Source organism: Neovison vison, chromosome 2, assembly GCF_020171115.1.
Source record: "Neovison vison isolate M4711 chromosome 2, ASM_NN_V1, whole genome shotgun sequence".
Taxonomy (NCBI): Eukaryota; Metazoa; Chordata; class Mammalia; order Carnivora; family Mustelidae; genus Neogale; species Neogale vison.
Window position 1 is genome coordinate 12,158,729 of NC_058092.1, and position 27,706 is coordinate 12,186,434.

Below are 27,706 nucleotides of genomic sequence, written 5' to 3' on the forward strand. Positions count from 1 at the left end.
TATAATCAGAAAAGATGCATGGTATGACTTCAGTATTTTTGAATTTGTTGAGACTTGTTTTGTGGCCTAATATGTGATCTCTTCTGGAGAATGTTCTGTGTGCACTTGAAAAGAACATATAGTCTGCTGTCTTAGGGTGGAATGTTGAATATATCTGTTATTTCCATCTGGTCCAGTGTGTCGTTCAAAGCCACTGTTGCCTTGTTGATTTTCTGTTTGGATGATCTATCCATTGATATAATTGGGTTGTTAAAGTTCCCTACAATCATTGTATTACTATCAATTACTTCCTATATGTTTGTTATTAGCTGCTTTATGTATTTGGGTGCATAAATATTTACAATTGTTATGTCTTCTTGTTGGATTGTTTCCTTTATGATTCTATATGGACATGTTACATTTAAAGTGCCTGTTAGACATCCAAGGGAGATGTTCAAAAAGCAATTAGCTATAAGGGTCTGAAGATGAAAAGTAGGGGTTCTATGCATATCATCATGGCAGGTGGAGATCATCAAGGTGGTGAATGTCACCAGACAATAGGACTGAGCACTAAGCCCTGGGGCCAGGTGGGCGGGAGCCAACTGGGACAACCTCACAGGAGTACCTATGAGGTGACCCTGCCGGTTGCTGAGTTCTGTTCCAACTATGCATTCTGGAATGGAGGGGGAAAAAAATCACAGAATGGGAGCTAGACCTGAGCTAAACCCACTGGCCACCTGACCACTGAAAACCTCTACTCTGACTGGCAGGTGGCCATGACATGTGCATCTCCTGGAATTAGCCTCAGTTCAGAGCCAGTGTCCAATAAAGCTGGAAAAGTCTGATCATTTCCTTTTCCCCAGTGTACAGTCACTTGGTTAAAGGCTGTGAATTCCTCTGGAGAAGGCTGGGAGAGAGGGGAATAGTACCTATTTTTAGCAGTACAGGAGGGTCCTTCTCCAAGAGGACCTGATTGTCCATTTTTTAGGAAGTTTATGAGCCTGTTGGCAAACACAGCCATAATAGTATTTATTTTTTTTTTAATTTTAAAAAATATTCATTCACTGGGGCCCCTGTGTGGCTCAGTGGGTTAAAGCCTCTGCCTTTGGCTCAGGTCATAATCCCAGGGTCCTGGGATCGAGCCCCGCATTGGGCTCTCTGCTTAGCAGGGAGCCTGCTTCCTCCTCTCTCTCTCTCTCTGCCTGCCTCTCTGCCTACTAGTGATCTCTGTCTGTCAAATAAATAAATAAAATCTTTAAAAAATATTCATTCATTTATTTTTGAGAGAAAGAAGAGAGAGAGAGAGCACACACATGTGCGCACACACATGTAAGGGGATGGGGGAAAGGGGGAGAGAGTCTCATGCAGACTCCACACTGAGTGTGGAGCCCTATGGAGGGCTCAATCTCATGATCTTGAGATCATGACCTGAACCAAAACCAAGAGTTGGTCACTCAGCTGTCTGCATCACCCAGGTATTCCTCCATGACAGTATTTAAAATTAAATTCTATATGCTTACAAGTAAATAAATTATATTTAAAACAAAGGTGATAATCAAAATTATCTCCATTTCCTTACTATTTTGTTATACTCTACCAAGATCTATGCTCTGTGATCATTTACCTCTATCTGGTAGAAATAGTGAGGTAGAGGGTGCCATTGTGCATTTCTTTGCAACTCTTGAGTTCAAGGATGTTGCATTGGAAACTTGATATTGGCCATTGGTGGAAGTCTCTAGGCCATGGAAATTGGCAAAGTCTACAAATCCGACCTCCACTTAACAGCTTTACTGATGAAGAAAAGGGTATTAACGCAGGTTAAATTTAAAAGCGTGTTACATTGTGATTAGCACAAGAAGGAGGGAGGTGTTTGGCATTCACTGGCTCAGCAAAGAGGTTGTTCATATCACGATGGAGTGAGGCTTATCTCCACGGCTTCGCCTTCATTTTATTCTTGAACGCAAATAAAATATTCATCTGCATTTATGTCGCATATCAAATTTCATGACAATGAATTTATTGGGGAAAGAAAGAGCAGGTTGGGAGGCAACTGCGTTTGCGGAGTTGTGGTTGAATGGCCAGCATGGTTGGGCTGTGGTTTTGAGAGGCATTCTGTAAGAATCGAAGGGATTTATGGGATTTCCGAGTAATTTTATAAAGAAGAGTAACATACAGTGTACTTGAGCTGCTGGTGGTTTGGGGGGCAGCCCGCTGCTGCCTGGGGTACGCTTCAGTTAGGAGGACAGAGCAGCGAAGGAGAAGTCAGGTGGAGGAGAGGAGAGCCGTGTGCCCCAGAAGCCAAGCGGAAAGTGTTTGAGGGAGGATAGCCGATCATCTGGGTCAGATGCCCCTGGCGGCTCTCTAGAGGAAGAAGAGAAGGGACCTCTCTCTGGATTTGGCACCCGAGCAGCTTCAGTGGCATGGCAGGGAGGAGAGCCTGACTGGTGACAGGTTACAGGGACAATGGGGAGACAGGACTGGGCAGCCAGCATGCCAACTCCTGAGGTATTCTCCTGTAAAGGAAAGGAGTGGAAGAGACAAAGGTGCGGGTGTCCGAGCTGTCACCTCCTGCCACCTCTCTACTTCAGTCTGATGGGCCATAGGCAAGAAACAGAGGCAGAAATTCAGGGCTGCCCAGTCCTGTCCCTGGTTCATTCTGATGCTGCACACCAGTTCCTCTTGGCCATCAGAACGCACAGCCCAGACCCCAAAGCCTGGAGCCAGGACACCGAGTTGGAGCTCTTCTTTAGACCAAAGACCTGTCCCCAGTGCCCAGGAGATGGAGCCACAAAGGGCCAGATACACTATCCCCTCCCTTCTGGGCTCTCTAGCCCCTAGAAATGTTGTCAGGCTGTGGGCAGTGGCAATGAATCTGGGTGGAACATGGTCAGCTGGTGGGGGTGGGGTGGGGAGGTGCACCTGCAGAGTGGGGAGGGAGGGACTTCCTGGAGGCTGGGGCGGTGCTTAGAGGGTCTGATGGAGGGGAAGGTGTGCAGAGGAGTGGAGAGGTGCTAGGGCGTGACCTCGAGGTGGGCTAGGGACTCTGAGCCTGTGAAGGGAAGAGAGATCAGGAAGGCCGGAGCTGAAGAGAGGGGATAAAGATGGCTCTACTTCAGGGGTTGCTGGTCCCGGCGGAGCTGGGGGCTCAATGGGGTTGGCATGTTAGAGGACTGAGCCAGCAGGTTGGCAGGTGGTATCGCTGGACCGCTGAGAGGGGAGTGTGTGGGGGGTGTAGTTCTTGGTAATGACGAAGTCTGGGGTCTGCGCCCCATCACCCAGGGGGCTGCAGCGCTGGAGATGGTGGCAGGAGCCGGCCCCCTTCAGGAATGAGGGCAAAGTGACAGTGATGTGACAGAGTGACAGAGTGACCAGGAGGAGGGGGACTCCTGCCCACCTCTGGGCCTGGGGGTAGGGGAAGTGAGGGGGGAATGGACACCATGGAGAGGGCTGCAGGGGGTCCCCTGCCTGCTGTGGGAAACAGGTTTCTGAGGCAGTATGAAGGTCAAGGACACACTCCGGGATGTGGCTGAGGCCACCGCGCAGGTGGTGGGGTGTGGGATTGTCCGGGAGTGGGGCGGATGGGAGATGGGGTCCGATTAGAGGACGAGTGTCTGGGGTACTTGGGTTTCTATGGTAACTGATTAGAGAATGACAGAGGGCATGCAGGATGGGGCTTCCTGAAGGTACCATGGGGCCACGAGTGTGGGCTGGCATGGGTGGGTCTTGCCAGCAGCCTCCAGCGCCCCAGGGCCCTTCTCCACCCCGGCCACATCTGTGAAGTGAGGAGTGAAAACTACTTGCTGAGCATCAGAGGGCCAAGCGCTGAGTAGGACTTGGGGTTGTTGTAACCATGATCTCTGTCACCATTGTCATGGGAGGCAGTTTGATGGGCTCTGGTAACCATGTTGGGGGGGGTCTGGTTTCTCTGGAGGGTTTAATATCTGGGTGGGTTCTCAGGGATCCGGGAAAGGATAGAGGCAGGAGGATACATTAAAGGACCCCTCTGGCTCTGGATCTTTGCAGTCAGGTGGATGTCTAATAAGTGGACGTGACCTTTAGTGGCTGATGGCTCTGTCCCCGGGAAGGGCAGGGGAGAGCCCTGACATGCAGGGGAGGGAGAAGCACTGACAGGTAGTTCTGCGGTCCGGCATACCCCTCTAGGGTATGAGCTCCACCTGCGGAGCCTAGGGTCAGAGCAGAGTGAGAGGGATAGGGAAGAGGGGTAGAGGAAGGGGGCAAGGTGCAGCATTCAATGGAGTGATGGGGGTGTTCACTGAGAAGGGCAGCTGGATGACTCAGTCATTAAGTGTCTGCCTTTGGTTCAGGTCATGATCCCAGGGTCCTGGAATCAAGCCCCGCATCGGGGTCCATGCTTGGCGGGAGCCAGTTTCTCCCTCTCCCACTCCCCCTGCTTGTGTTCCCTCTCTCCCTGTCTCTCTCTGTCAAATAAATAAAATCTTAAAAAAAATACTGGAGGGGAGAAAAACCCATACTTAGAGAGAGAGAGAGAGAAGGTGACATTTAAGCAGAGCCTTGAAGAGGGTAAAGGAATGAGCCTTGTGGACACCTGGGGAAGAGCATTCTATGCCGAGGGAACAGCCAGTGCAAAGACCCTGAGCTAGGACAGATTGGCAGCTTCATAGAACAGCAGGAAGCTGAGTGTGGCAGGAGTAGAGTGGGTGAGGGGAGCATCGTGGGGAGGAGAGGTCAGGGAGGTGGCAGGGGGCAGATTACTGGGGCCTTGTAAGCCACTCTGAGGACTTTACCTGTTACTGAGTGTGACAGGAACCACTGCTTTGGGGCAAAGGAATACACAATCTGCCTAAGTGTGCCGTGTGCGGAAGAGACTGGAGGGGGGCACAGGTGGGTCCAGGGAGACCAGTGAGGAGGTTGCCCAGCCATCAGGTAGTGATGGGGGGGTTGGTGAGAGGCAGATGACCCAGTGCGTTTCCTCTTGGGTTGGAGAATTTGGAAGTATGGGCACGGGAAACTTTGGGGTGGGGGTGGGAGGTTGTGCCGGGGTTTGCTATCTCTGCTCTCTGGAGCCTCGGGGATCGCTCTTGGGCGGGGGTATTAAGTGCCATGGTTTGGGCCCATGTCCTGCTCTTGTGTCTGTCTTAGGTCCTGGGTTCCACAGGAGGTCCGCCAAAAGGGCCCTGCCACTAGAGCAAAGCCCCATGTTACAGATGGGGAGACCGAGGCCAGAGGACAAGATGAGCTGCCCAGGGTGGGTCCCATGGGTATCAGTACAGAGCTGGGTTGGAGCCCAGGCTGCCTGGTGCCCAGTCGGGCTGGTCTCCTGGCCAGTGGCAGTTCCCCTTCCACTCCCCAGTCCAGCTCTTAGGGGGTGCTGTTTGTATAGCTTGGTGACCTGAGCCCGCTACCCCGCTGTGGTCTCTCTCCTGCGCTCCCTGGAAACTCACCTCTCTCCTTTCTGTCAGTGATGTGCCCAAGGGGGCCGAGAGCTTCGGCATCTCTGGGAGCCCCGGAGTGGAGGTCTTCGTGGTCTACGACCCAGCTCGGGTGACGGGGCCCACAGGCAAGTCCCGCTGGCCCCTGGACGTCAGTGTGGAGGTGACCATATCCGTGGACGCGGCCAGTAAGGACTTAAATGATCTCAAGGTAAGAGGCCACGTCTCCACAGTCAGGGGCCGTGTTCCCCCCCCCACCCAAGCATAACCCCATTCACACATCACCCTCACTCCACCAAACCCCACAAGACTTAGACATCTGCCTCCGCGCAGCACATCTCGATGCCACAGACACCCCAGACATGCACGCCCCCCCCATGGCAGCAACATCACCCATACACGCACGAATGGATACGCTCATAAAAACAGCCTGCCTACTCGCCCCTCCCGTTCATAGGCACCCTCACATGAATACCTGTGTTCACCCTACACACAGACCCCAAAATACGCCCCGTAGCAGGGAGGACTTGAGTAACAGCCGGGGCACACGCATATGCGCATGCACGGAGACACAGGTGCCCACCCAGATGTGCCCCTGTCCCCATATCCAAGGAAGGGAAAGGCTTTGCTTTCATGGGCAGCCCCCTCATCACTTATCCCCAGGAACCCTCCACACACACACAGTGGCCCACTGGTTCACTGCCATGGCCCTTTCTCCCCAAAAGGCAGAGACTGTGTAGCTGTTGAGAGCAGGAGTCCTGGGGCCTGACATGGGTTCAAATCCTCCCCCCTCTGCTTACAAGCCTACAGGGAGGGCTGGGAGTGGCCTCATTAGGAATGGGCTCAGTCTCCTGGGGCCATCTTGGGAGCTCACTGAGATGACCTGGGTAGAGCACTTGGCATGGGATCTGGACCACGGGAAAAGCTCTGTGACCACTGGCTCTTTTGGGGAGTGGGGTGTGCGGGAGCGTGTGGCCATTGCTCCCATTTTACAGATGAAGGAATAGAAGACACATGGGCTGAGTAGCTGGCTCATGTCGATGGCATCTGCCGTCCCTCCCCTCATTCTTCCTCTCTGACATCTGCATGGATTCCTGAGGGTCCAGCGGCTCCCCCCGGGACCCGCCCCACCCTCCTCAGCCCTCCTTGCTCCTCAGCCCAGCCCTGGAGCCCGGGAGGCATCCACAGCCTCTCGAGCTGGGGAAGGCAGATCTGAGCCCAAGCCAGGAGCCTGGGCATCTTGGACCGTAGGCAGTGGGGAGACTCTAGGGATGCCCAGGCCTCCCCTGCCTCGAAGCGGGACTGTTAGGGTGTCCCCCACCACGCCCCCTGCCCCTGCCATCTCTGAAGGGTGACTGTGCTCACTTAGGGCTGACAATATCCCCGCAGGTGAAGGTGTCCTACTTCGGGCAGCATCAGGATGGGGCCCTAGGCCACAGCCTGCTCTATCTCACCGGCGTCGGTAAGTACCGGCTCCTGGCTCCCGGGATGTCCCCCCGCCCCTCCGTGTTGCCCTCTGGAGGGTGTTAGTTGCCCCCTGAGTCCCAGGACCAGGCCCTCTTCCTCGACCTCCAGGAGCTTCTTCAGAGACCTTTAGCTCACTCGGGGTTGGAGACTCAGCAGTACTCAGGGCCACCAGAATCTAGAAACTGTCCATGCCCACAGCTAGACCCACCCTAGGCCTCCTTCCTCCGGAGGCCACCTGTCACACCACTGGAACTCAGGATTCCTTGCTAAGATTCAGGGAGCCGTGAACCACCTTCCGCCAGAGCCCTGGCCGCTGGTCCTGAGAACTGCGGATCCAGCACCGACAGGCAGGGCCACCAAGAGCTAGCAATTCAGCAAGCATAGACCGGCAATGAATTCAAGAGTCCCGGAGACTGGGTCCCTCCAACATCCAGAACCGCAGGGGGTGGCCACACGGCCTCCCGGGTGCTTGGTGTGGTCCCCAGAACAGGTCTTCCTGGGTCTCATGGGCAAAGCTTGCCTCGGCCTAGACCTCATGGGCGTGGAGGCGGGATGCATGAGCCTCTGGTGCCCCTCTCCACTCCTTTACAGACATCTCCCTCGATGTTGACACGCATCGCACGGGCAAGGTGAAGAGGAGCCACGGCGACAAGGTAACGCTCTCCTGTCCACCCTGGGCTGGCAGAGTTGACAGACAAAACCAGGGGTGATGGATCCCAGGGTCTGTGGGATCCGATCATGTAGGGAACCCATCTGGAGGCTGTCAGGTTGGCCCAGGTAGGCGTAACTTGCACCGTGCGATCACTGTGCTGCGTGACTCCTGTGTGAGCCCTCTCTGAGCCTATCTTGTACCACTTAGGGATTAGAATTGGTTCTTTTGCTTGACACATCTTTTCTTTCCTTAGCTGTATTTGAACCTGAAACATGATAAGTGCTTCATAAAAGGTTGCCGAGGGACTGACTGAAGGCTGGGAGAAGGCAAGGCTTCTGATAGAGGAGGCTGGGTGGACAGCTTCAGTTGGATCCTAAAAAGTGAGGAGGAAGGTGGGGTGGTCCTGAGACATTATGGGGATTCCAGATAGAAGTATCTGGAAACCATCCTGGAGGGGGTAGAAGGTGTAATTTGTAGGGAGAGATCCTGGAGAGAAAGCATGGGCCCCAAGGACAGGTTTTGAGGACAAGAGGGGGTTAGGGCAGCCATGGTGGTTGTACAGGTTGTTCACTGCACAAGGTTGCTTGGCTAAGGTAGTGAGTGGGGCTATGATACAAGTCATGTCTTGCATCCTGGCATAGGGCAGCATTTACCAAGAAAGGTGGACAGGTATGTCATATAGGCTAGCAGTGACCCTGTGGAGTCCCCCAGGTCTCCCAACTAGTTGAATCCCAGCTAGAGGACTGAGGCCTTCCTTCCCATAGCCTTCCTTTCCATTTTCCAGAGCCTTCCTTTCCTCTTCTGTGAAATGAGGCAAGTGAGCCCTGACTTGTAGGGTCTGGTAGGGATTAATTGAAGGTGTATAAGGGAGAGCTGCAATCTGATCTCCAGCCATCTTTCCCACCTTGGCTTAGACCTCCTTGCAGGACCTGTAGGACTGAGGGTAGATGCTGGGACCCAGAGAGTTGGGAGAAAGGCAGCCTCTGTCCCCTAGGTAGGGCCAAAGCTCAGTGGGCTGGTGAAGGTCGTTTCTGCAACAGCCTTCCTCCTGAGGGAGTGACACTACCCTTCCTCCTCCAGTGCCATGGCTGGGTGTGGCCACCATGTATGGTTGCATAGGTTGTTCACTGCACAAGTGTGGGGTGGCTCTGGATCTAAAGACCTGGAACTCCAGTCCCCAAATCTGATTCTTCTTTAAATCCTGAAGTAAAGCCAGAAAACCGAAGTCTCCATGTTAACAAAATAGCCCTAGCCAACTCCAGATCCCCTTCCAGACCCAGGCTCTCTGGGTCCCACTGACCCCAAAGCTTCTTGTTTTGCCACAGAAAACCTGGCGCTGGGGCCCTGAGGGCTATGGCGCTGTCCTGTTGGTGAACTGTGACCGGGACAGTATCACGTCCAGAGGGCCTGACCTTACCAACAGCCAGCTGGCATCACTGGACGGTGTGTGATAGAAGGGTGTGTGGGGACATCCAGGGCAGTGGCGTGGGGCAGTACAGGCTGGGGGAGGTGGGAGGAGGGTGCAGGGAGAGTTGTCTCAAGGGCGCTATTCTCTCCAGACCTACAGGACATGTCCCCCATGGTGCTGAGCTGTGATGGCCCAGACAGACTCTTCGACAACCACAAGCTCGTCCTGAATGTGCCCTTCTCGGATTCCAAACGAGTCGGGGTCTTCTGTGCTAGGGGTGAGTGGCCTGCTGGGGCTGTTTTCCTCCCTGCTCTGCTTTCCAAACTCTTCTCTTACACACATCCCTCCTCCCCAGCAGCATCTTCTATACCTCCCTCTACCTCTGACCAACAGCCCCCCCCAGCAGCTCACAGCATATTACCTAAGAAGGGGGTTCGAAAATGAGTCCCATTTTATAGAGGAGGCCACTGAGGCTCAGGGGCAGGAATCCAGGGTCTCTAAGTCATATAACCAAGTGGGGGCAGGGAGCAGGCATTCGGACCCAGGTCTCTCAACTGCCCAAACCCCTTCTCTTTCCACTTTCCACCCCACTCCCTGGTCAGGCAGCACGGGGCGAGCTCTTGAAACATCCCAGCTCTGTGCAGGCTGGGTGAGGTGGGAGCGGGAACTAGCAAAGCTGAGGCCCAGGCCGGCCCTTGGAACCTGGCTGTTCTGCCAGAGATTTTTATTAATCAAACTCTGTGGCTGACAAAAAATATATACCCATCCTTAACCCTCAGCTGCCTTCACTTATTTTTATAAGTAGCAAGAGGCTTCTCCTGCTCCTTTGTTTCTTCCCCCCTTACCTCCTTTTGTTCAGACTGACCCAGAACTTGTCCTGGCCACCTGAACCTGGCAGAGGTCAGCACTTTCCTCCTCATGCACCCATGGTCGAAGTTTAGGCCGAGGACCCTGCTTGGAAACGCTTCCTAGGACACCAGAACATAAACAAAATCTCAATAAGTGAACAGATAACCTTTCCCCACTGCGAATAAGAGCATGCCAGGGTGACCTTTCCCAGACAAGCCTCAGGCGAGGACGGAAGGGGGCAGCGCCGAACCACTACAGGCCAGGCGCTTTCGTGGCTCAGTGGGTTGAGCCGCTGCCTTCGGCTCAGGTCATGATCTCGCGTCCCGGGATCAGGTCCCGCATCGGGCTCTCTGCTCAGCGGGGAGCCTGCTTCCTCCTCTCTCTCTCTCTGCCTGCCTCTCTGCCTACTTGTGATCTCTCTCTGTCAAATAAATAAATAAAATCTTAAAAAAAAAAAAAGAAATTGAGGTGAAATTCACATAACAGGAAATTAACCATTTGAAAGTGGACAGTTCCCTGGCACTTAGTAGGTCCTTGCTGCTGTGTGACCACCGCCTCTATCTAGTTGCAAGATCGTTTCCTCACCCCCACATAAAGCCCCGTACCCATCAGTGGCCACTCCCCATTCCCCTCTTCCCCCACCACCAGTCCTAGGCAACCCATAATCTGCTTTCTGTCCCTATGGATTTACCTGGTTCGGATACTTCCCTGCAAATAGAATCATGCAATATGTGGCCTTCTGTGCCTGGCTTCTTCAGCTTGCATACTATTTGCAGGGTTCGTGCCCACTGTAGCACACATCAGCCCCTCATTCCTTCTGATGGGTGAAAAAGGTTCCATTATATGGACACACTACTGTTTGTTTATCCATTCATCGGTCGATGGCTGTTTGAGTATTTTTCACCTTTTATGCCAGCAGCTTTTATCTTTTGATCTGATTTAAAGCTTTATACTGACCTCATGAGATACTGTTGGCCCACTTTTACAGATGAGGAATGGAGGCTCAGAGAGGCTGAGTCACTGAGCCAGGGTCACACAGCTTGCACGTGGCAAGGCTCGAGGGGAGTCCCAGGAGATCTAACACGAGGTGGCTCTGCCCTGGATCCCTGGCCTCTGGTTTCTTCCCTCCCGTCCTTCGTCCCAGCACTGGCCCCTGCCTCTGGTTTCCCCTAGGCGGGCATTCCCTCGAGCACTACAAGCAGGTGCTGGGACCTCAGCGCCTGTCCTACGAAGTTGAGCGGCAGCAGGGAGAGCGGAAAATCAGCTTCTTTGTGGAGGGACTCACCTTCCCTGACGCTGATTTCTTGGGGCTGGTCTCCCTTAGTGTCAGCCTGGTGGACACAGGGGTATGTACAGTGTTGGGGGCTGGCATGGCGGCCGAGGGTGTGGGGGAACCCGTTGGGAATCTCCGGGGCTGGGCAGGCTGGGGGGCTGTAGCAGTCTTGGGGCCTGATGGGGCTTCCTGCAGGACCCATGTAGTCCTCATTTCCCCCCCCCCCAGACCCTGCCTGAGGTGCCCCTCTTCACAGACACCGTGGCCTTCCGCATGGCCCCCTGGATCATGACCCCCAACACCCAGCCCCCCCTGGAGCTGTATGCGTGCAGGTGAGGCCTCACTCCTCCTGCAGGAACCCCACCATCTCTGGACTGATAGAGATAGGAATGGAATGCTGGGTCCAGCGTTGGGCCCTCACTCAGTGGACAGATGCCTCAAGGTCACCCATGGGTGCAGGCTAGGCAGGGGAGAGCACCAGGCTGGCTTGGGTCGGTCAGCCCCATCTTGTTCTGAGCAGCGAAGGCCCCAGCTAAGGTCACTGGCGCCAGCGTCGGTGTCCCTGCCTCTCCCGTGTCCTGCTGGTGGGACAGCTTGGATCCTGTCTGGGCAGCAAGGCTAGGCTCTGTTTAGGCAGCTGGTGGTCGCAGGACACCTAGCCTCGCTCTGGCGTGGACATGCTGCTAGGCCTGCCCAGAACACGGGAGCCCAGCCAGCCTCTTGCACCAGCTGTGAGCCCCAGCCCAGCCTGGGACCCTAGTCCTTCTGCCGTCTCCCAGAATCCTTGGCAGGCGCCGTGATGGACAGGGGAGCCTTGATTGGCAAGGCCACTCCAGGCCCGTGTGTCAGAGATCAGAGCAGCGGATAGACCCGCCACGGACTTGGAACCTAAGTCAAAAGGCCGGGAAGGTGTGGAGAAATAGGTTTGCTCTGCACTTGTTCGGAAGGGAATTCTTTCTTTCTGTTTGCTCACTAAGCCCACCCTGACGCCTTTGTGTGGGCCGGAGGAGCGGGAGCGGATGGGGCTGCCTGCCCCTCACTGCCACCTTCCCCCAGTCTCCAGGCCTCCTTCTCCACAGCTGCCCCTGCTAGCCTAGGTGCCCTGCCTTTGGGCTCCATACACCTGGGCTTGCTCCTGACCTTGCAGGGACAGATAATGTCTCCTATGACCTGGGGACATTATCTGTCTCTGTCTTCTCTAGGGCAGGGATGTGTTTGAACCCCTCAACCCAGGGGCCACATGGGGCCCAGCACAGATGGCACCAAGGCCCCAGTCAGAGGTCACTATTACGTTCCTCTCTCCCTATGTTTTGCAGTGTGGTAGACTCTCATGGCCCAAATAAGAAATTTCTGGAAGACATGTCGGACCTAGCGTTGAAAACCAACTGCAAGCTGATCATCTGCCCTCAGATTGAAAATCGAAATGACCGCTGGATCCAGGTGGGCGCAGGAGCCGGGGGGAGGGGTGGCCTGGGACGCCTGGGTCCCCGTCCTTTACCCTGACTTTGGGAAATGGGGCCCGCACAGGTTCCTAAGCAGTTTTGGTATCCCAAGAAAAGCCAGGACTCGGTCGGGATGGGGAGCGAGGCGCCGGCAACTTAGGGGAACACATTTCCGCTGCCCCATCACCCCAGTCTCTTCTGTTTCCCCCACGTGCTTGGGTCCCAGACAGAGTCCTCTCCCAGTGGCCTCCCAGAGGCCTCACCTGTACCTCTGATCCAGGCACCTCCAGGTCTTAGGAAGCATCTGAGGCCCCGCCTTGGCCCAGGTATGAGGGGATCACCCCGTTCAGAAAATCACACCTGGGGACACCACCAAGATCTCTTCTTCTCCCCTCCTAGGACGAGATGGAGTTTGGCTACACCGAGGCCCCTCACAAGTCCTTCCCAGTGGTCTTCGACTCTCCCCGAAACAGAGGTCTGAAGCATTTCCCCTATAAGCGGATCCTGGTATGTGGCAAAGGGCCAAGTGGAGGTCCTTGGGGGGCTCCTCCTATAGGACTTTGCTGGTTCTGGTCCTTGTCCTTTAGGGGGAGCTAAAGGACACAAATGGAGAAATGGGGAGTCAGTGGGGGGGGAGATTGGACCAGAACATGCAAATGACATGCAAATAGCATGCAAATTAACCCCCATTCTGGGAAGGGCAGGCCAGTCAAGTCCTCCTGGGGAGCCCTTCTCCCCTATGTGAATGGGAGTCAACAGTGGGGCCAGCCCTGGGGAGACCAAACTGCCTTGTGGGAGAACGCACCATTAGCGAGCTCTCATGACTCTTGCTTTTACGAGGTGGGACCTCTTTTGAGGTAACAAATGTTTTCTGAACCCCTGCTGCAGGCCAGGCCCCACGCTGCCTCTCGTGCCCAGGATGGGGACGAGAACAGCCCCAGCAACTGTGCACTGCATTCCAGGCACCCGGCCCTCTGGTCACAGGGTCACTCCTCAAATCCACAGTTCTGTGTTCAGTCCCTCTTTCCAGAGGCTCAGCGAGGTTAAGTAACTTACCCTAGGCCATGCAGCTAGTGGTACCAAGAGGCCAAACCAGAGCGACTGCCTCTACAGCCCTACCACTAGGCTGAACTGCCTTTGGAGGTGGGCCTGAGCCCTACAGCTCACCATCTCTGCCTGTTTCCCGGCTCCCACACCCCCATGCAGGGACTGTCCCTCTGTCCAGGTGGGGGCTGGGAGGGAGAAGTCCAGGAGCTCCTGGTCACGTGGAGCAGGGTGTTTACCACAGCCTGGAGGGGCCGGGGCAACAGTACAGGCAACAGTAAGCCCCACAGGGTGAGTTCCGCATCAACCAAGGGCCTGCCCCCAAGCCCGGGCCTGACCCTGCCGGGGCGCTCCCTGCTCATCTCTGCCCCCCGTCTTTACTCTGGCCTCCCTTCCACTTGCTCTGCATCTAATTTGCTGTTCTTTTCCTAGCTGGAAATGGAAACAGGATTTTCCAACCCTCTCTCTTCCTGATATGTGTGTTTGGAGCTACAGCTGCTCCTAGCTGCAGCCTCATGAACGCCCAAGTTCTGGTGGGCTGCATGCTTATTACCTTACACTTCAAAATATTGTCTAGTTTCCACTTGGATTTCTTCTTTGACCTAAGGATTCTTCAGAAGGGTATTGCCTGATTTCCCAGCATTTGGGGATTTTTCTCATTATTGTCCTGCTGCAGACTTGGACTTTAATCGCATACCTCCACCCCCCCCACCCAAGAGTTGTCACTTCCTGTCCTAACTGACCCCTCCTTCTGGGGTGGGGGGACTTGCTGGTCCTCCCCTAGGGTCCTGACTTCGGATATGTAACCCGGGAGATCCTGTTTGCTGGCGCCTCCAGCCTTGACTCCTTCGGCAACCTGGACGTCAGCCCCCCCGTGACAGTGGGTGGCAAGGAATATCCCCTGGGCCGGATCCTCATCGGCAGCAGCTTCCCCAAGTGAGAGGCTGGGCGGGAGGCGGGAGGGCATGGGGACCCCCACAGCACGCACACTCCAGCTCCCTCACCCCAAACTGAGAAGTGGTCTTTATTCCTGCGTGTGGTCCTGGAGTCAAAGACTCGGAATCCTAGAATCTTCGATTTAAAAGCTCATTTCTCATTGGAGAAAACTCACGAGCTAGCGACCCACGGTCTTGGGGCCTGCCGAGTATTTCATGAGCTTCATTAGTCACCAACTCGTATATAGGGGGAGCTGCCAGATTTCCAGCTTCTTTTGAAACACGGAAGTTGTTGGAGAGGTGATGCGCCATCTGGCCCAGAGGCGGGAGATGGACCTGGTGCCCTCTCCCAGAAGGTCAAAATGGCTATTGTTCTAGCAACAGCTTAAAGGGCCCAGGGGTCACGAAGGTGGTTGCCGATGAATGAGTGGCTGGCCAGGACACGAGCGTGGCAGAGGTGACCTGGTGGGTCCCACCCTGGACAGCTGTCATCAGGTGATAAATAAGGTTTATAGGGGTTAGTGCTGAGACAGGTGACAGCGTCTGCTAAATTCTGCTGGCCGAAGAGTGGAGTGCGCTGTCCCGGGATTCTGGTGGGGTCCTTGGCTTCCGGCCTGGACATTAAGCCCACCACGGGCGCCAGAGGCCACCTTCTCCTTTGTGTGTGTGGGTGGCCTGGAAACCCGGTGAAAACCCCACGGCCTGACTGACACCCAGAGCAGCCAGGCAGTCACAGGAAGGTCACCCAGACTCAGGTGGTGACCCTGGCAGTCTCAGGGCTATGGATCTGGTGAGGTAAGGTTTCCTGGCACTAACCCCAAGCACGTAGCCGGGTGCCCAAGCTGGGTGCCCGGGGCTGAGGTTGGCTAGAGGGAGGAGTGCTCACCTTGCTGGTGACTCACGCTCAGACACTACTCTGGGACCGGATCCCGCCCACAGCCCTGGAGGCGGAAGGACCATGAAGCCTCCAGGTAGTCCTGGGCTTCAGGGAGGGAGCCAGGAGGAAGGAGCACAGGCTTTGGGGCACAGATGGGCTTGGGTTCAAGTCCTACCTACTTCTGCCATATAATAGTCACACGTTTTGGGGTAAACCACCTAAGCAGCACTTACTATAGTCCCTGACGCATAGTAGGTGCTCAGTTAACTCATTTGAAGCTATTTATTTCATGCCTACTGTGTGCCAGGCACGGCTGATACTAGGGATTTATCAGTGTGCAACAGATACATTAGAAAAGGAACAAATTATTTTCTACTCCATGCCTTAGTTCCCTGTCTGTGAAATGGGTCTATTAAAAATCTCTGTGCTAGCTATATCATCCGCACTAGTGGGGATAAAGAATTCGTGTTAACTGTCTTCTGGATGCTTCGGTATTGTTTAGCTGGGTCCCCGGCAGTGGGTCTGCTATGAAGCAGGTTGGAACTCATTGGACAAAAGTTATTAATCAACTACTATGTGCCACGAACATAATGGTTTACCCATTACCTCATTTAATTCTTAGAACAGCCCTATGAGGTTATGATGATTATTATCCCCATTTCATTTGACGAAGCTGAGACTCAGAAAGGGGAACGGAATGCACTCATTCATGCATTCATTTGTTGATTCCATAAATATTTATTGAAACTTCCCATTTGCCAAGTCTGTGGCCCTGAATAAAAGAAATGTTTTGGAAGCTCCCAGGCTCAGAGCAAGGACTGGGGTTAGGGAGGTGAGGATCCCCAGTGCAGCTGAGACCCAGTCCACTGACTATTGTGTAGATAACCAGAAACAAACTCCTTGGTAAACAGAAGGGGTCCCTGAAACTCAGAGAGAGACACCTACTACTTAGGATCACACAGTAAATTAGCAATATGGACAGAATCCAGATCTCCTCCTTGGGCCCCAGACTAAAATTCAACACTCAGGCTGCTGTCCTGTGTTCTGGTCTTTCCTTCTTTTGGACCTCAGTAGTGAACAAACAGACAACCTACATTCATTCTAGCAGGGAGAATGTTAGGTAAAGTGCACCCTGCAGAGAAACTTGACATTTAAACAAAGCCCTGGAGGAAAGATGTGGGTATTTGGGAGGGGCTGTGAGGAAGTGGAAATGGTCAGTGCAAAGGCCCTGAGGCAGGAGTGTGTCAGAGACATTAGAGGAGCAGCAAGGAGACCCATGAGCTGGAGCTGAGTGAGTAAGGAGGGGCTCTATCAGGGATGAGGTCAGAGAGCATAGCCGGGCAGAGTTCAGATCATGACTGCACGTTATTTGTACGTACAGCATAGGGGAATCGTGGACAGTAAGCAAGATACTTAGGGGGCACCTGGGTGGCTCAGTGGGTTAAAGCCTCTGCCTTTGGCTCAGGTCATGGTTCCGGGGTCCTGGGATCGAGCCCCACATCGAGCTCTCTGCTTGGCAGGGAACCTGCTTCCCTTCCTCTCTCTCTGCCTGCCTCTCTGCCTACTTGTGATCTCTGTCTGTCGAATAAATAAATAAAATCTTTTTTTTAAGAAAGCAAGATACTTAGTACTAGGAGCCTCAAGCAGGCACACACTCAGTAAGTGTCCTGTCCATTCTCTGGTTTCTCCACCCCTGCACTGCGTATTTAAAATCATCTTTGAGCAATTCTGCCCCCTGGTGGTGGCTTTGATGTGACGTGCAGAGCAGGTCTGACGCTCCCCAGGCTGGCTTGGGAAGACGGGGCCCTTGCCGCAACCTCGCGTTCCTCATTCCTCCACTTTCTGCTCAGGAGCAGGTTCCAGAGTCTCGCTCTTCTCCATTATCTCACTCTGTTTAGGAAGTCTTTTAAATCAGCAGCACTATCTTAAAATAACAGAAATACAAGAAAAATATTTTCCACAATCTTATCCCCCAGATCAAATCAGTGTTGTCATTTGTCACTGCTTGTCGAGTCTATGACATATTTGAATGATAGAGACCATGGACTATCACACAGTTGTTCAAAAGCATATCATTTACAAACAGTTTTTAGTTTTTGAGCATCTAGTACATAAGAGGTGCTAGAACCCCAGAAGTGAATGTGGACAAAATCCCAGCCCTTCTGGAGCTTAAGTTCTGGTGGGATGCCAGGCAATACATGAGATAGAAAGTACACCAAATAGTGCCAAAGAAAAATAAATCTGGAAGGGGATTGAGGGACTGTTGTAATTTTCAAAGTCCTCACAGAGAAAGAAGATGACATTTGAGTTAAATCCGAAGATGGAAGGGAGCCATGGGGAGAGGGGAGGTGGGCAGTAATTCCTGGTACAGAGAACGGCATGTGCAAAGGTCCTGAGACAGGACTGTCCCTGTACCTGGTATGTTCAAGGGGCAGCAGTAGGCCAGCGTGGCCAGAACTGAGCAGATGAAGAGGAGAGTGGAAGGCGGGAAGTTGTCGGGATTGGTAGGGGCTGTGCGGGTCATCGTGAGGACTTTGCATGTACAACGAGGGAGACAGGGGTGGTGGGAGGATTTTGTCTGGAGGATGGAGGGATCCTTCATCTGGTTAGACTGCAGGGGAGCAAGGGTGAAAGCAGAGAGACCAGGGAAAGAAGCAAGCCACTAGAATTCTTTCTCTCTTTCTTCCTTTCTTCTTTCTGCCCTCCCTCACTTCCTCTCTCTCTCTCTCTTTCTTTTTTAAGATTTTATTTATTTGAGAGAGAGAGTAGGGGAAGGGGCAAAGTGAGAGGCAGACCTCCCACTGAGCAGGGGGAGTCCCATCCCAGGACTCCTGGATCATGACCTGAGCTGAAGGCAGAGGTTTAACCCAGTGAGTGGCCCAGGAGCCGCTGCCACTAGAATTATTTAGATGAGGGAGGTGTGCGGGCCAGATGGTGGCAGAAGAGGAGAGGGGAGGGCTGGATTGTGTTCGGCTTAAGGGAGAAGCACCAGATTCAATGTAGGCTGGGGAGCTTGTCCATGATAGGTCCTTAAGCCAGGCAAGCAAAGCCATATTAAAAAATATTAACATATTAAAACATATAACATATTTAAAAATGTCTCTCTATATGTGTGTGTTTGCACATGGTTACCTGTGCTAGGGAAAGGTGGAGAGAGCCCGGAGTATATCAGACGTGGCTCTGACTTTGGCCAAGTCCTCCCTTGACCTTGCTAGGTCTCAGCTTCCCCATCTGTGAAATGGGGACATGGCCATGCTGGAGGCAGTATGGAAATCCCCCCAGGCCCAGGCAGCTTTTGGTAATGTCTCCTCCCACAGCCCTGGGACTCCAGCTCCCAAGACCTGCTCCCTGGTTTGGGCCACCTCAGCCCCTCCCTCTGCTACTAAAGGGTGGTGTGAAACTGCCCAGAGCTCATTTCAGGAACTGCTAGACAGTCCGTGTTGAGCACAAGGTGACCAGGGCAGTGGTTCTCTGGTGCGTGAATCAGCCGAGGGGCTTGTTGGAATGCAGACCCCACATCCTTGGATGTGCCACCTTCTTTAAGACTCTGAGATATGGAGGAGGTCAGGGCCCAGGAACTCTCTGTTGAAACAAGCAGCTGCCCCCACCAGAGTCTGACTTCCAGGTGGTCCAGACCTCACGCTTCGAGAAACACTGGGCCGGGGGGAGGGGCTGGCCAGCTCCTGGTCATCTTTGGAACCTGAGGCTGGGCACCTTAGGTAAAGAGTCAGCCTCTCCGAGTCGTGGGATGTGAGGTCAGGGTCTTTAGTTCCCTTTGGCAGGTGGAGCTCTCTTGTTTGACTCTTTTTAAGATTTTTTTTTTTTTTTTTGACAGACAGAGATCACAAGTAGGCAGAGAGGCAGGCAGAGAGAGAGAGAGAGGAGGAAGCAGGCTCCCCGCTGAGCAGAGAGCCCGATGCGGGCCTCGATCCCAGGACCCTGAGATCATGACCCGAGCCGAAGGCAGCGGCTCAACCCACTGAGCCACCCAGGCGCCCTGTTTGACTCTTTTTAGTGGGAGGGGCTGGCAGGGCCTTCCTGGCCTTGGGGAGGATGCTTTGTGTATGGGAGGGCTAGAGTCTCTGGGATAATGGTCAGGATGGACAGGGAGTTCTGCGGAGCCCCTGGGAGCCGGAGCCAGGAAGTGGGGACGAAAGGAGACATCATGAGGCCTGGACAGAGGTGGGAGGCTCAGGGAGTGCCTGCAGGGAGCCGGCGGATGGTAGGCATGAAATGACCCCACTCTTTCCCTCCTGGGCCAGGTCCGGTGGGAGGCGGATGGCCAAGGTGGTCCGGGACTTCCTGCAGGCCCAGCAGGTGCAGGCACCCGTGGAGCTCTACTCTGATTGGCTCTCCGTGGGCCACGTGGATGAGTTCCTGAGCTTTGTGCCCACCTCTGACCGAAAGGTAGGTCCCCTCTCCTCCTGCCTGAGCCACCCCTCCCCCTCCCCAACCTGATGGGAAAGGATAGGGCAAAGCTGCCTGGAACCAGCTCACTGCCTATGTCCTTAGGGAGCTCAGAATCAGGGCACCTTGGGAACAAGATGGTGTTCATCCGGGGGGCTTCCTGGAGAAGGTCAAGCTCAGATCAGGAGGGTGCTGGTTGGCTCCACCGCTCATACACTCATTCTCGCACTTGTTGGGTATTTGCTCTGATCCAGACCTCTCAGCCTAGACCCAGGGATGACACTGATAATGATAACTGGTAACGTTTAGTGAGCACCTATGATGTGCGTGTGTTTTAAGTCATCTAATCTTCCAGCAATTCCGTAAGGTGGGTAGTATTATCATTGTCCCCATTTTATGGATGGGAAAACTGAGGTTCAGAAGGGCAATTACTGGTAGGGTAAGATTCAAACCCAGACAGGGGACTCGGGACCAGCCTCTTAACCGCTCAGCTCCACCGCCTTGCAGAGAGGGCCCCTTGCTCAGAGAGTGAGCAGCCTGGGAGGGGAGGCTGACCAGTGGCCAGTGGCTGAGTTCCCTGATCGACTAGGGCATCCAGGCAGAGAATGTCTTGGACAAAGGCTTGGGGGTGCGAACAAGCTTAGAGGATTAGGGGACTTGCTGAGAGTTTTTTGTGGCTGGTAGGTGGCACCCCTGCATGGTCTGGCGAGTTTGGGGTCTCCTGCACCTAGGGGGACCCCATCCACTGAGACATTCTTCCTCCCTCTGTGCTAGGGTTTCCGGCTGCTCCTGGCGAGCCCTAGCGCTTGCCTCAGACTGTTCCAAGAGAAGAAAGAGGAGGGGTACGGGGAGGCCGCCCAGTTTGATGGTGAGTGCCAATGACCCAGTCCCCCTGCGGGGATCCTGCCCTCTCACTGCCAGCCCTGGGCACCGGGGATGCCTTTTGTGGCTATGCCTTTGCCTTGCTCCGATCCCTCCGCTTAGAGCTGAACATCACTAATTCTTCTGACACCCTCCCCTGGGAGCAGGGCTGTTAGTCCTCCCTTTATTGGGCCAAGGCAGGGAAGCCAAGAGGCCAGTGGACTGTCCCAGGCACACACAGGGGGTGACCTCCACAGTAAGAGTGGGTAGCTCCTGGCCACACCCCAGGAGAGGAAAGCCACCGGAAACAATGTGCACCCTGCTGATTTGCATCCTTCCCCTTATCCCTTTCCTGGGAGGCTCAGGGAGGAGTGCCTGGCTGAGGGCTGTCCCCAGGATGAGGCAGGGCTTGGGGCTCGCTCAAGAGTGGGGGATTGGGGGAGAAGCCAGGTGCATGGTCAGGGCCACTCTGCAGACCTGCCTCTGGGAGTTGACAGACTGTCCAAGGATCTGGCTGGGCCCCCTTGAGCACCTCCCCCTTCCCACCGACACATTTCTCAGTGTTCCCACCTGAGAAATGGAGCACTGAAAGGGGTGTGGCAGAGCTTCAGGACCTGGGTTCAAATCCTGGGCTGGGAGATCAAACTTATGTTCCAAACCGCTCAGTGCCTCAGTTTCCTGTGCTCTGAGTTGGGGGTGATAATTAACCCCTCTAGCATTGTTTTAAAGATTAATCGTAAATTTAGGAGGGTGCCAGAGCATGATGGGTGTTCAGTAATGGTAGCTGCACCTTAATGACACAGCACTGAGCCAGAAGTCTCTTCCCCAGGAGGCTGTGCTCCATCCCCAGGACGCACTTGCAGCCAGAGCCTGGGCCCTGTAGGGTCTCCTGGGTCTGACATTCTCTGTCCTAGCTTCAGCCCCTGGCCCTGAGGTAGGAGAAAAATCCTGGCCTGGATTCTACAGCCCCAGGCCCGAGATAGCCCTGGGCAGTCTGACCTGAACCCCCATCCTGCCTTCTTTCTCTCAGGGTTAAGTCACCAGGTGAATAGAAGCATTAATGAGATGCTGGCCGACCGTCGACTCAGGAGCGACAGTCTCTATGTACAGGTGAGGGTTCTTGGGGGTCCCCCCATTCCCAGGAGAAGCAACCCCAGGAATTGCTGTGTTGGGGATTAGGGGCTCAGCCCCAGAGCCTCTGACTGTCCTGGGGGGGGAGGGCTGCCAAACCTGTGGGTAAGGTAGGACCTCTGCAGTGGGAAACCCAGGGTCTGATGGAGGAGACATAGCAGTCCCTCAGGGAGCTTCCAGTCTGATGAGGGAGATCTAGCTCTGCTCTGAGGAAGTGAGATTCCACGTTCCGGGGAGCGGAGTGAGAGGAGAGAGATGTGGAGAAATGGGGCCCCGTGGGGGTGAGGGGTGGGGCAGGTGGGAGTCAAGGGGACAGTGGGTGAGGGCGGGAGGAGGTCTCTGGGAGGGGCGGGGCTAATGCCAGCCAAGTGCAAGGTGCAGGACCTCATGGCAGCTGTGCTCCGTAAATGGAGGAGGCCCTTCCCTTCTCCTGAGTGGAGCCTGGCACTCTCTCCCTCACTGCTGAGATGCACAGGGGTACGGCTCACGCTGCGGCTGGGGCAGTGTGGTGTAGCGGCAGGCACTTTCAGAACCAAAACTGCCTGGATCCAAATCCCAGCTCCACTGCGTCCTAGCTCTGTGCCCTTGGGCAGGTCCCTGGAGCCTCAGTTTCTCTATCTGGGAGTGGCAGGGGCCCACACTGTTGGGAGGATTGGAGGAGTGCAGGGGTGCCCAGCGCTGTGCGCTGGGCCTGACACGCAGTTGGCATTCAGCAAGTGTTAGAGCCTCCCCGGCTCCCTGGGTGCCCGCTGCCTCTCCCCCTGCCCCCAGAAATGCATCGACTGGAACCGGGAGGTGCTGAAGCGGGAGCTGGGCCTGACCGAGCGGGACATCATCGACATCCCCCAACTCTTCTCCCTGAAGGGCTCCTATGCAGAAGCCTTCTTCCCTGACATGGTGAGAGCGCAGAAGGTCATTTCCTTTCCCTGGGGCCCGGCAGGGTCCAGAGGGGTGTCATTTGGGGTTCCGGAGGAGAAGCACTTCCTGTCATCTGAGGGCCGCTGGGCAGAGACGGGGGCGGGTGGGCGGCTTGTGGACCTCTCCGGCGTATGTTTGCTTTTCGTGCAAAGCATCTCCATCGATGGTTGTCAACCAGGGCGAATTTGCCCCTCAAGGTCATTTTCTCATTGCTACAAGGATGGGGGAGCTGTGGGCATCTCGTGGATGTGGGCCAGGGTGCTGCTAAACCTCTTTCCGTGCACGGGCCAGTCCTGAGCGAAGGGAATTTTTTTTTCTCCCAAGTGGAAAAAGGAAGCATCTTCTGGTTCCAGTGTTTCAGGCGTCCTTTCCTGGGCCTCGGCTGCTGACTCTGCCCTGCACCGTGGCCCCCAACAGGCTGCTCCACAGTGCAACTCCCCAGGCGAGCAGGCCGGCCCAAGGTGGCTGCCTCCCCGCTGTCATTAAGTCAGCAGCTGACAAGCAGATGCCCAGGTGTGATCTCACCGGGGTGGCCTCTGGGAGGGGCCCAGTGATGCTATCAGCACAGCAATGGCTAACCCATTAACACCTTGGGAAAGGATGTCAGGGTGTTGGCGGCTTGGGCTCCCCAGGACAGGAGACCCTCCTTCTTCAGCCCGGGGCCTTTCGCTCCTGTCACTGGACAAGACAAGGGGTGGGAGTGAATCCTGAGGGCCTGCCTGGAGGCACGGGTGTGGGGCGGGGCTTCCTTGCCAGGATGTGTTCTCACTCCTACATCCTCACCTTGAGGTCCTGCCAGAGACCTCTAAGGCAGGGCTTCATGACCTTGGCTCTCCTGATGTTTGGGCCCGAATTCTGCAGCATCCCTGTCCCCTGCCCATAAGATGCCAGTAAGTAGCACTCCCCTTGCTGTGACAACCGGAATGTCCTGGGGGCAAAATCACCTTGGTTGAGAACTAAGGCAGTGTTGTGTGTTAGAACTTTCTCAGGTAATGGAAAGGAAATGTTCTGTGTCTATACAACACAGAGCCACCAAGCCACTGAGCACTTAAAATGTGGCTAGTGTGGCTGAGGAATGAAATTTATACTTTTACTTAATTTCCAACAGCTGCTTGTGGCTGCGTGTGGCCACCATATTGGTCAGGAAGACACTAAGGGACACCCAGGTTCTGGTTCTGGCTGAAGGTTGGGGGAGAGCCTGGGATACAGCCCATGACCTTGGCCAGCCCTCTTTTGGGAGCCCCCACCCCAACACACACCCCTCTGTGAGAATCCCTAAACTTTGGTCCAGACCCTGCTAAACGATCCCAGTATATCCACACTGGAAGAGCCCCATAGGGAACGCTCACTGAACTCCCTCATGTGTTGGATGGGGAAACGGGCCCTCCGAGCCGAGTGGTTGACTTGCCTAAGGTCACCCAGCAAGTGAGGAGCCTTCAGTCTCCTGAATTCTCATCTCCTCTCCAAGCCCTTTGTCCCTTTACTTGCCCCACTTCTACCTGGCATATTCTGGCCCATTCGTGGGCAATGGGGTAGCTCAGGGCCAAGGCCATAGCATGGACCCTCCAGCTTCATACTGTTCCCAGCTGCAGGGATGGCCCTGCAGGGTAGACTTGAGGCCAAGGGGCCATGGCAGGGAAAATGTGAGAGCGCGGAGTCCGGGGTGGTCCGTCCCATGCTGAGATGACCCAGCACCAGCCTCCAGCAGCAGGGCCCCAAAGAGTCCCCTTGGAACACCAAGGACAGCTCTTCTGGCCATCAGTATGGGGCCGAGGTTTTCTCTGAATCCTCTCCATACCCTGTCCTAGGGAAGCTTCCCTTGCCCAGAGTTAGGGCCCTCAGCCAGGGAAGCGGAAGTGCCCTAGAGACTGAGAAGCCCCCAGGGGCCCCTAGCCCCTTGCCCTGACTCTTCAGACCCCCAGCCAGCCACAGTGCTACCAACTCTGGCAGAAGATAATGAGCATGAGTTTGGGTGTGAGTTACATCCACATCAAATTTTAGTCTCTCTGTTCTCTTTTTTTAAAAGATTTTTAAAAATTTATTCACAAGAGACAGAGAGAGAGGCAGAGGGAGAAGCAGACTCCCCGAGGAGCTGGGAGCCCAATGCAGGACTCAATCCTGTGACCCTGGGATCATGACCTGAGTCAGAGGCGGACGCTTAACCGGCAGAGCTACCCAGGCGCCCTCATCTTTCCGTTCTCTGATTGTGTGGCCTGGATTATGTTACTTAACCTTCCCCAGCCGCTGACTCAGAGGGAGGCTGTGAAGTTTAGTGATGCTGTATCTGGCACACAGGGGATGTTCAAAAAACCATAACACTTATCAGGGTTTCCAGGGAGAGTTGAGCAAGCTGTGCACTGCACAAGGATACCACACCAGAAGGACATTCACACCCTGGACCTTGTAAAAAGTTTCTGGCCGATGATGGTGAAGGCTTGCTCTAACTAAACTGTTAGAATCTGACAATATTTTGAGAGGAAGTATTGGAGGAATACTCCCATTCATATAAAGGCACCACGTATGTTCTTGGCAGCCCTACTTGGTATTAATTTTCTCTTCCAACCACGAATCCATTTCTTCTTTCCATGGACCCTAGTTTTTGTGCAAGCGCCTGTCCTAGCAGCCCAGAGATGCTGATGAGAACGGGATGGACCTGGGGACGGGGCCCCGTGTGGGGGGCGTCCCCTGGTAGCAAGGCTTCCCTCGTCTTCTCTCTTCTGCAGGTCAATATGGTGGTCTTAGGCAAGCACCTGGGCATCCCCAAGCCCTTCGGACCCATCATCAACGGCCGCTGCTGCCTGGAGGAGAAGGTGCGTGCCCTGCTCGAGCCGCTGGGCCTGCACTGCATCTTCATCGACGACTATCTGTCCTACCACGAGCTGCTCGGGGAGATCCACTGCGGCACCAACGTGCGTCGGCAGCCCTTCTCCTTCAAGTGGTGGCACATGGTGCCCTGAGTCTGCCTCCGCCCGCCATCCCCTCCGCCCACCTGCCAGGGAGCCACACCAGGGTGATGGCAAAGACCCTCCACCCGGCCTCCGGCCTCTGAGAGGAGCCCCTGGCGCTTCTTCCCGAGTGCCTGCAAACGTGCTAGCCACTGCGGGCTCGGGGATCTGGGGATACGACAGTGGACACCACACACACACACACCTCCCTCTGGAGGGGCCTCCCTGGCCCAGGGAGGACTGTCCTCATGCCTCCCTCCCCCTTCCTGATCTACCACTCCTAGAGGTTCTAGAAAAGAGCAATGGCCTTAATGTGTTCATGGCCGGCTGTGCCTGGTCACGCTAAGTAGCTCCCCCTCTGTTCTGCTGTTCCTCCCGTGTCAGCACCAGGAAGGGGTCCCAGAGGGCCTGGGCTCTGGGGTGGGGGCTTGGGCCGCAGGCATCCGTGGTTCTTGTACAGGCAGAAGCAGGGGGGTGAGGCACCTTCTTTTCTCTACTAGCTGTCCTGGGACCTCCTGGGACCTCTCAGCCACGTTTATAGAGACAAATAAGGACAGGAAAACCTGGCATCTGAGGGCCTGTTTAAAAAGGAAAAGGCAACAAAACCCCTTTAATACCTGACTCCGTCCTTAGAAGGGTGCTTGTTACCTGGTTAGAAAGCCTTTAATTACGAGTGCTGGCTGCTTCCGGCCCCCAAACACTGTGAGGCTGGAGAGAGGCCTCAGGGGGACACACAGAGGCAAGCTGGCAGGAGGCCAGGGTGGCAGAGGAGGCCGACGCCTGAGGACGAGCCACGGGGCCTGGTCCCCACTTCGGATTTTGGACTCTGGATGCAAAAGGGGGGGACGGACCGTTCCAGATGTCACAGGGGGCAGGGGCCCAGATGTTAAGAGAGGGTGGGGGGCCATTAGGTTATCTCTGAAGGTGGGGTTTAATTTCCTTTAATTGTCTTTAATTATTCCCCTTGGTCCCGCAGGCAGTGGGAGGGAAGGCTCGCCCCGTCTCTCTTGGCAGCTCGGAGACCCTGCAGGTAGCCTGGGTTTCCGCTGTGAAATCAACCCCATAGCAAGCCTATATCCGCCCCCATCCCCCCCAAAGAAGGCAAGAGAACTGCCATGGGAGTGGGGGGTTGGTTAAGAGGCCGGTGAGGTCACCAGGACGTGCACAAGCAGGCAGGCTTGGCCAGTGCTGGGCGAGCGGTGGCCCCTGCCCCAGGCAGGCACAGGCACGAGGGAGCCAGCCTGCCCCGCCCCCCCCGCCATTGCCAGGGGCTCTCAGCCCCGGGCCTCCACCAGCGGGGTTTTCAGTGGCCCCTGCTAAGACCAAGACCAGGCCAGCCAGCCACTGTTAAACTCCGTGAGCCATAGAACACTTAGCAACCAGAAACTTCCATGGAAACCGGACATATGAAGTGGATGAAACAGAACTGCTCTGGTTTAGATGTCAGGGGTGGTGTACCTGGGTTCTCCCCTTCCAGAAGATTCTGGGGACCCCATTTGGAAGCCCCTGGTCGAACCTTTGCACTTTCTGCTCATAACCATGATGCAGCCTACACTGAGCCAAGGAGAGAAGGGAAGCTCTTCGGGGGCCAAGGGCGTGCAGCCAGGGTTGAGATTCCCCAGGGAAAGGCTGTGGGTGGAGGGGAATGGGCATTACGGAGGGATCGGGAGGGTGGGGAGCAGGCCTTCTCAAGCTACCCTGAGCGTGGGCAGCTCTGGAATTAATGCTAGAGTTGTCCGAGGGCCCTGATGACCCCCACTGAGGATGTTCCGGGTGACCAATCATCTCCTACGTGATTAATAAAAATGTCAATATGCATTTCTTCAAGTGGCTGCCTCCTTAGTTTCTATTCGTTGGGCTGCAGGGAGGAGGGAAGGAGGCGGGGGAGAACCTTCCTTCCAGTTCCACCCACCATGCCCCAGCTCCTTGGCTCAACTGCGGGCCGTGGGCAGCTCCTGCCTGGCTGAGAGAGCCCCCAGGGCCGGTGCCACGCAGGCAGGCGGGCGGGCTGATTCAGCGGGATGACTGGCACAGGCCCATGGCTCTGAGGCCAACTGCCCTGCTGAGATGGGTATCAGAGGAGAGGTGGGTCCTAACTCTTCCTTCC

The 27,706-nt window shown here is 55.0% G+C and overlaps 1 protein-coding gene across 1 annotated transcript in view; it reads left to right on the top strand.

Moving 5' to 3' along the window:
• PADI1 (peptidyl arginine deiminase 1) overlaps positions 1–25,611 on the top strand; it is a 38,994-nt gene extending 13,383 nt beyond the window's left edge. Inside the window, exons 2-16 of the mRNA XM_044237269.1 lie at positions 5,421–5,601; positions 6,780–6,852; positions 7,449–7,510; positions 8,835–8,952; positions 9,069–9,194; positions 10,940–11,112; positions 11,268–11,371; positions 12,356–12,479; positions 12,881–12,988; positions 14,310–14,461; positions 19,600–19,744; positions 20,519–20,612; positions 21,636–21,715; positions 22,508–22,633; positions 25,378–25,611. Of these exons, the coding sequence (XP_044093204.1) occupies positions 5,421–5,601; positions 6,780–6,852; positions 7,449–7,510; positions 8,835–8,952; positions 9,069–9,194; positions 10,940–11,112; positions 11,268–11,371; positions 12,356–12,479; positions 12,881–12,988; positions 14,310–14,461; positions 19,600–19,744; positions 20,519–20,612; positions 21,636–21,715; positions 22,508–22,633; positions 25,378–25,611 (1,900 nt within the window). The remainder of the gene's footprint in view (positions 1–5,420; positions 5,602–6,779; positions 6,853–7,448; positions 7,511–8,834; positions 8,953–9,068; positions 9,195–10,939; positions 11,113–11,267; positions 11,372–12,355; positions 12,480–12,880; positions 12,989–14,309; positions 14,462–19,599; positions 19,745–20,518; positions 20,613–21,635; positions 21,716–22,507; positions 22,634–25,377) is intronic.
• The last annotated feature ends 2,095 nt before the right edge of the window (positions 25,612–27,706 follow it).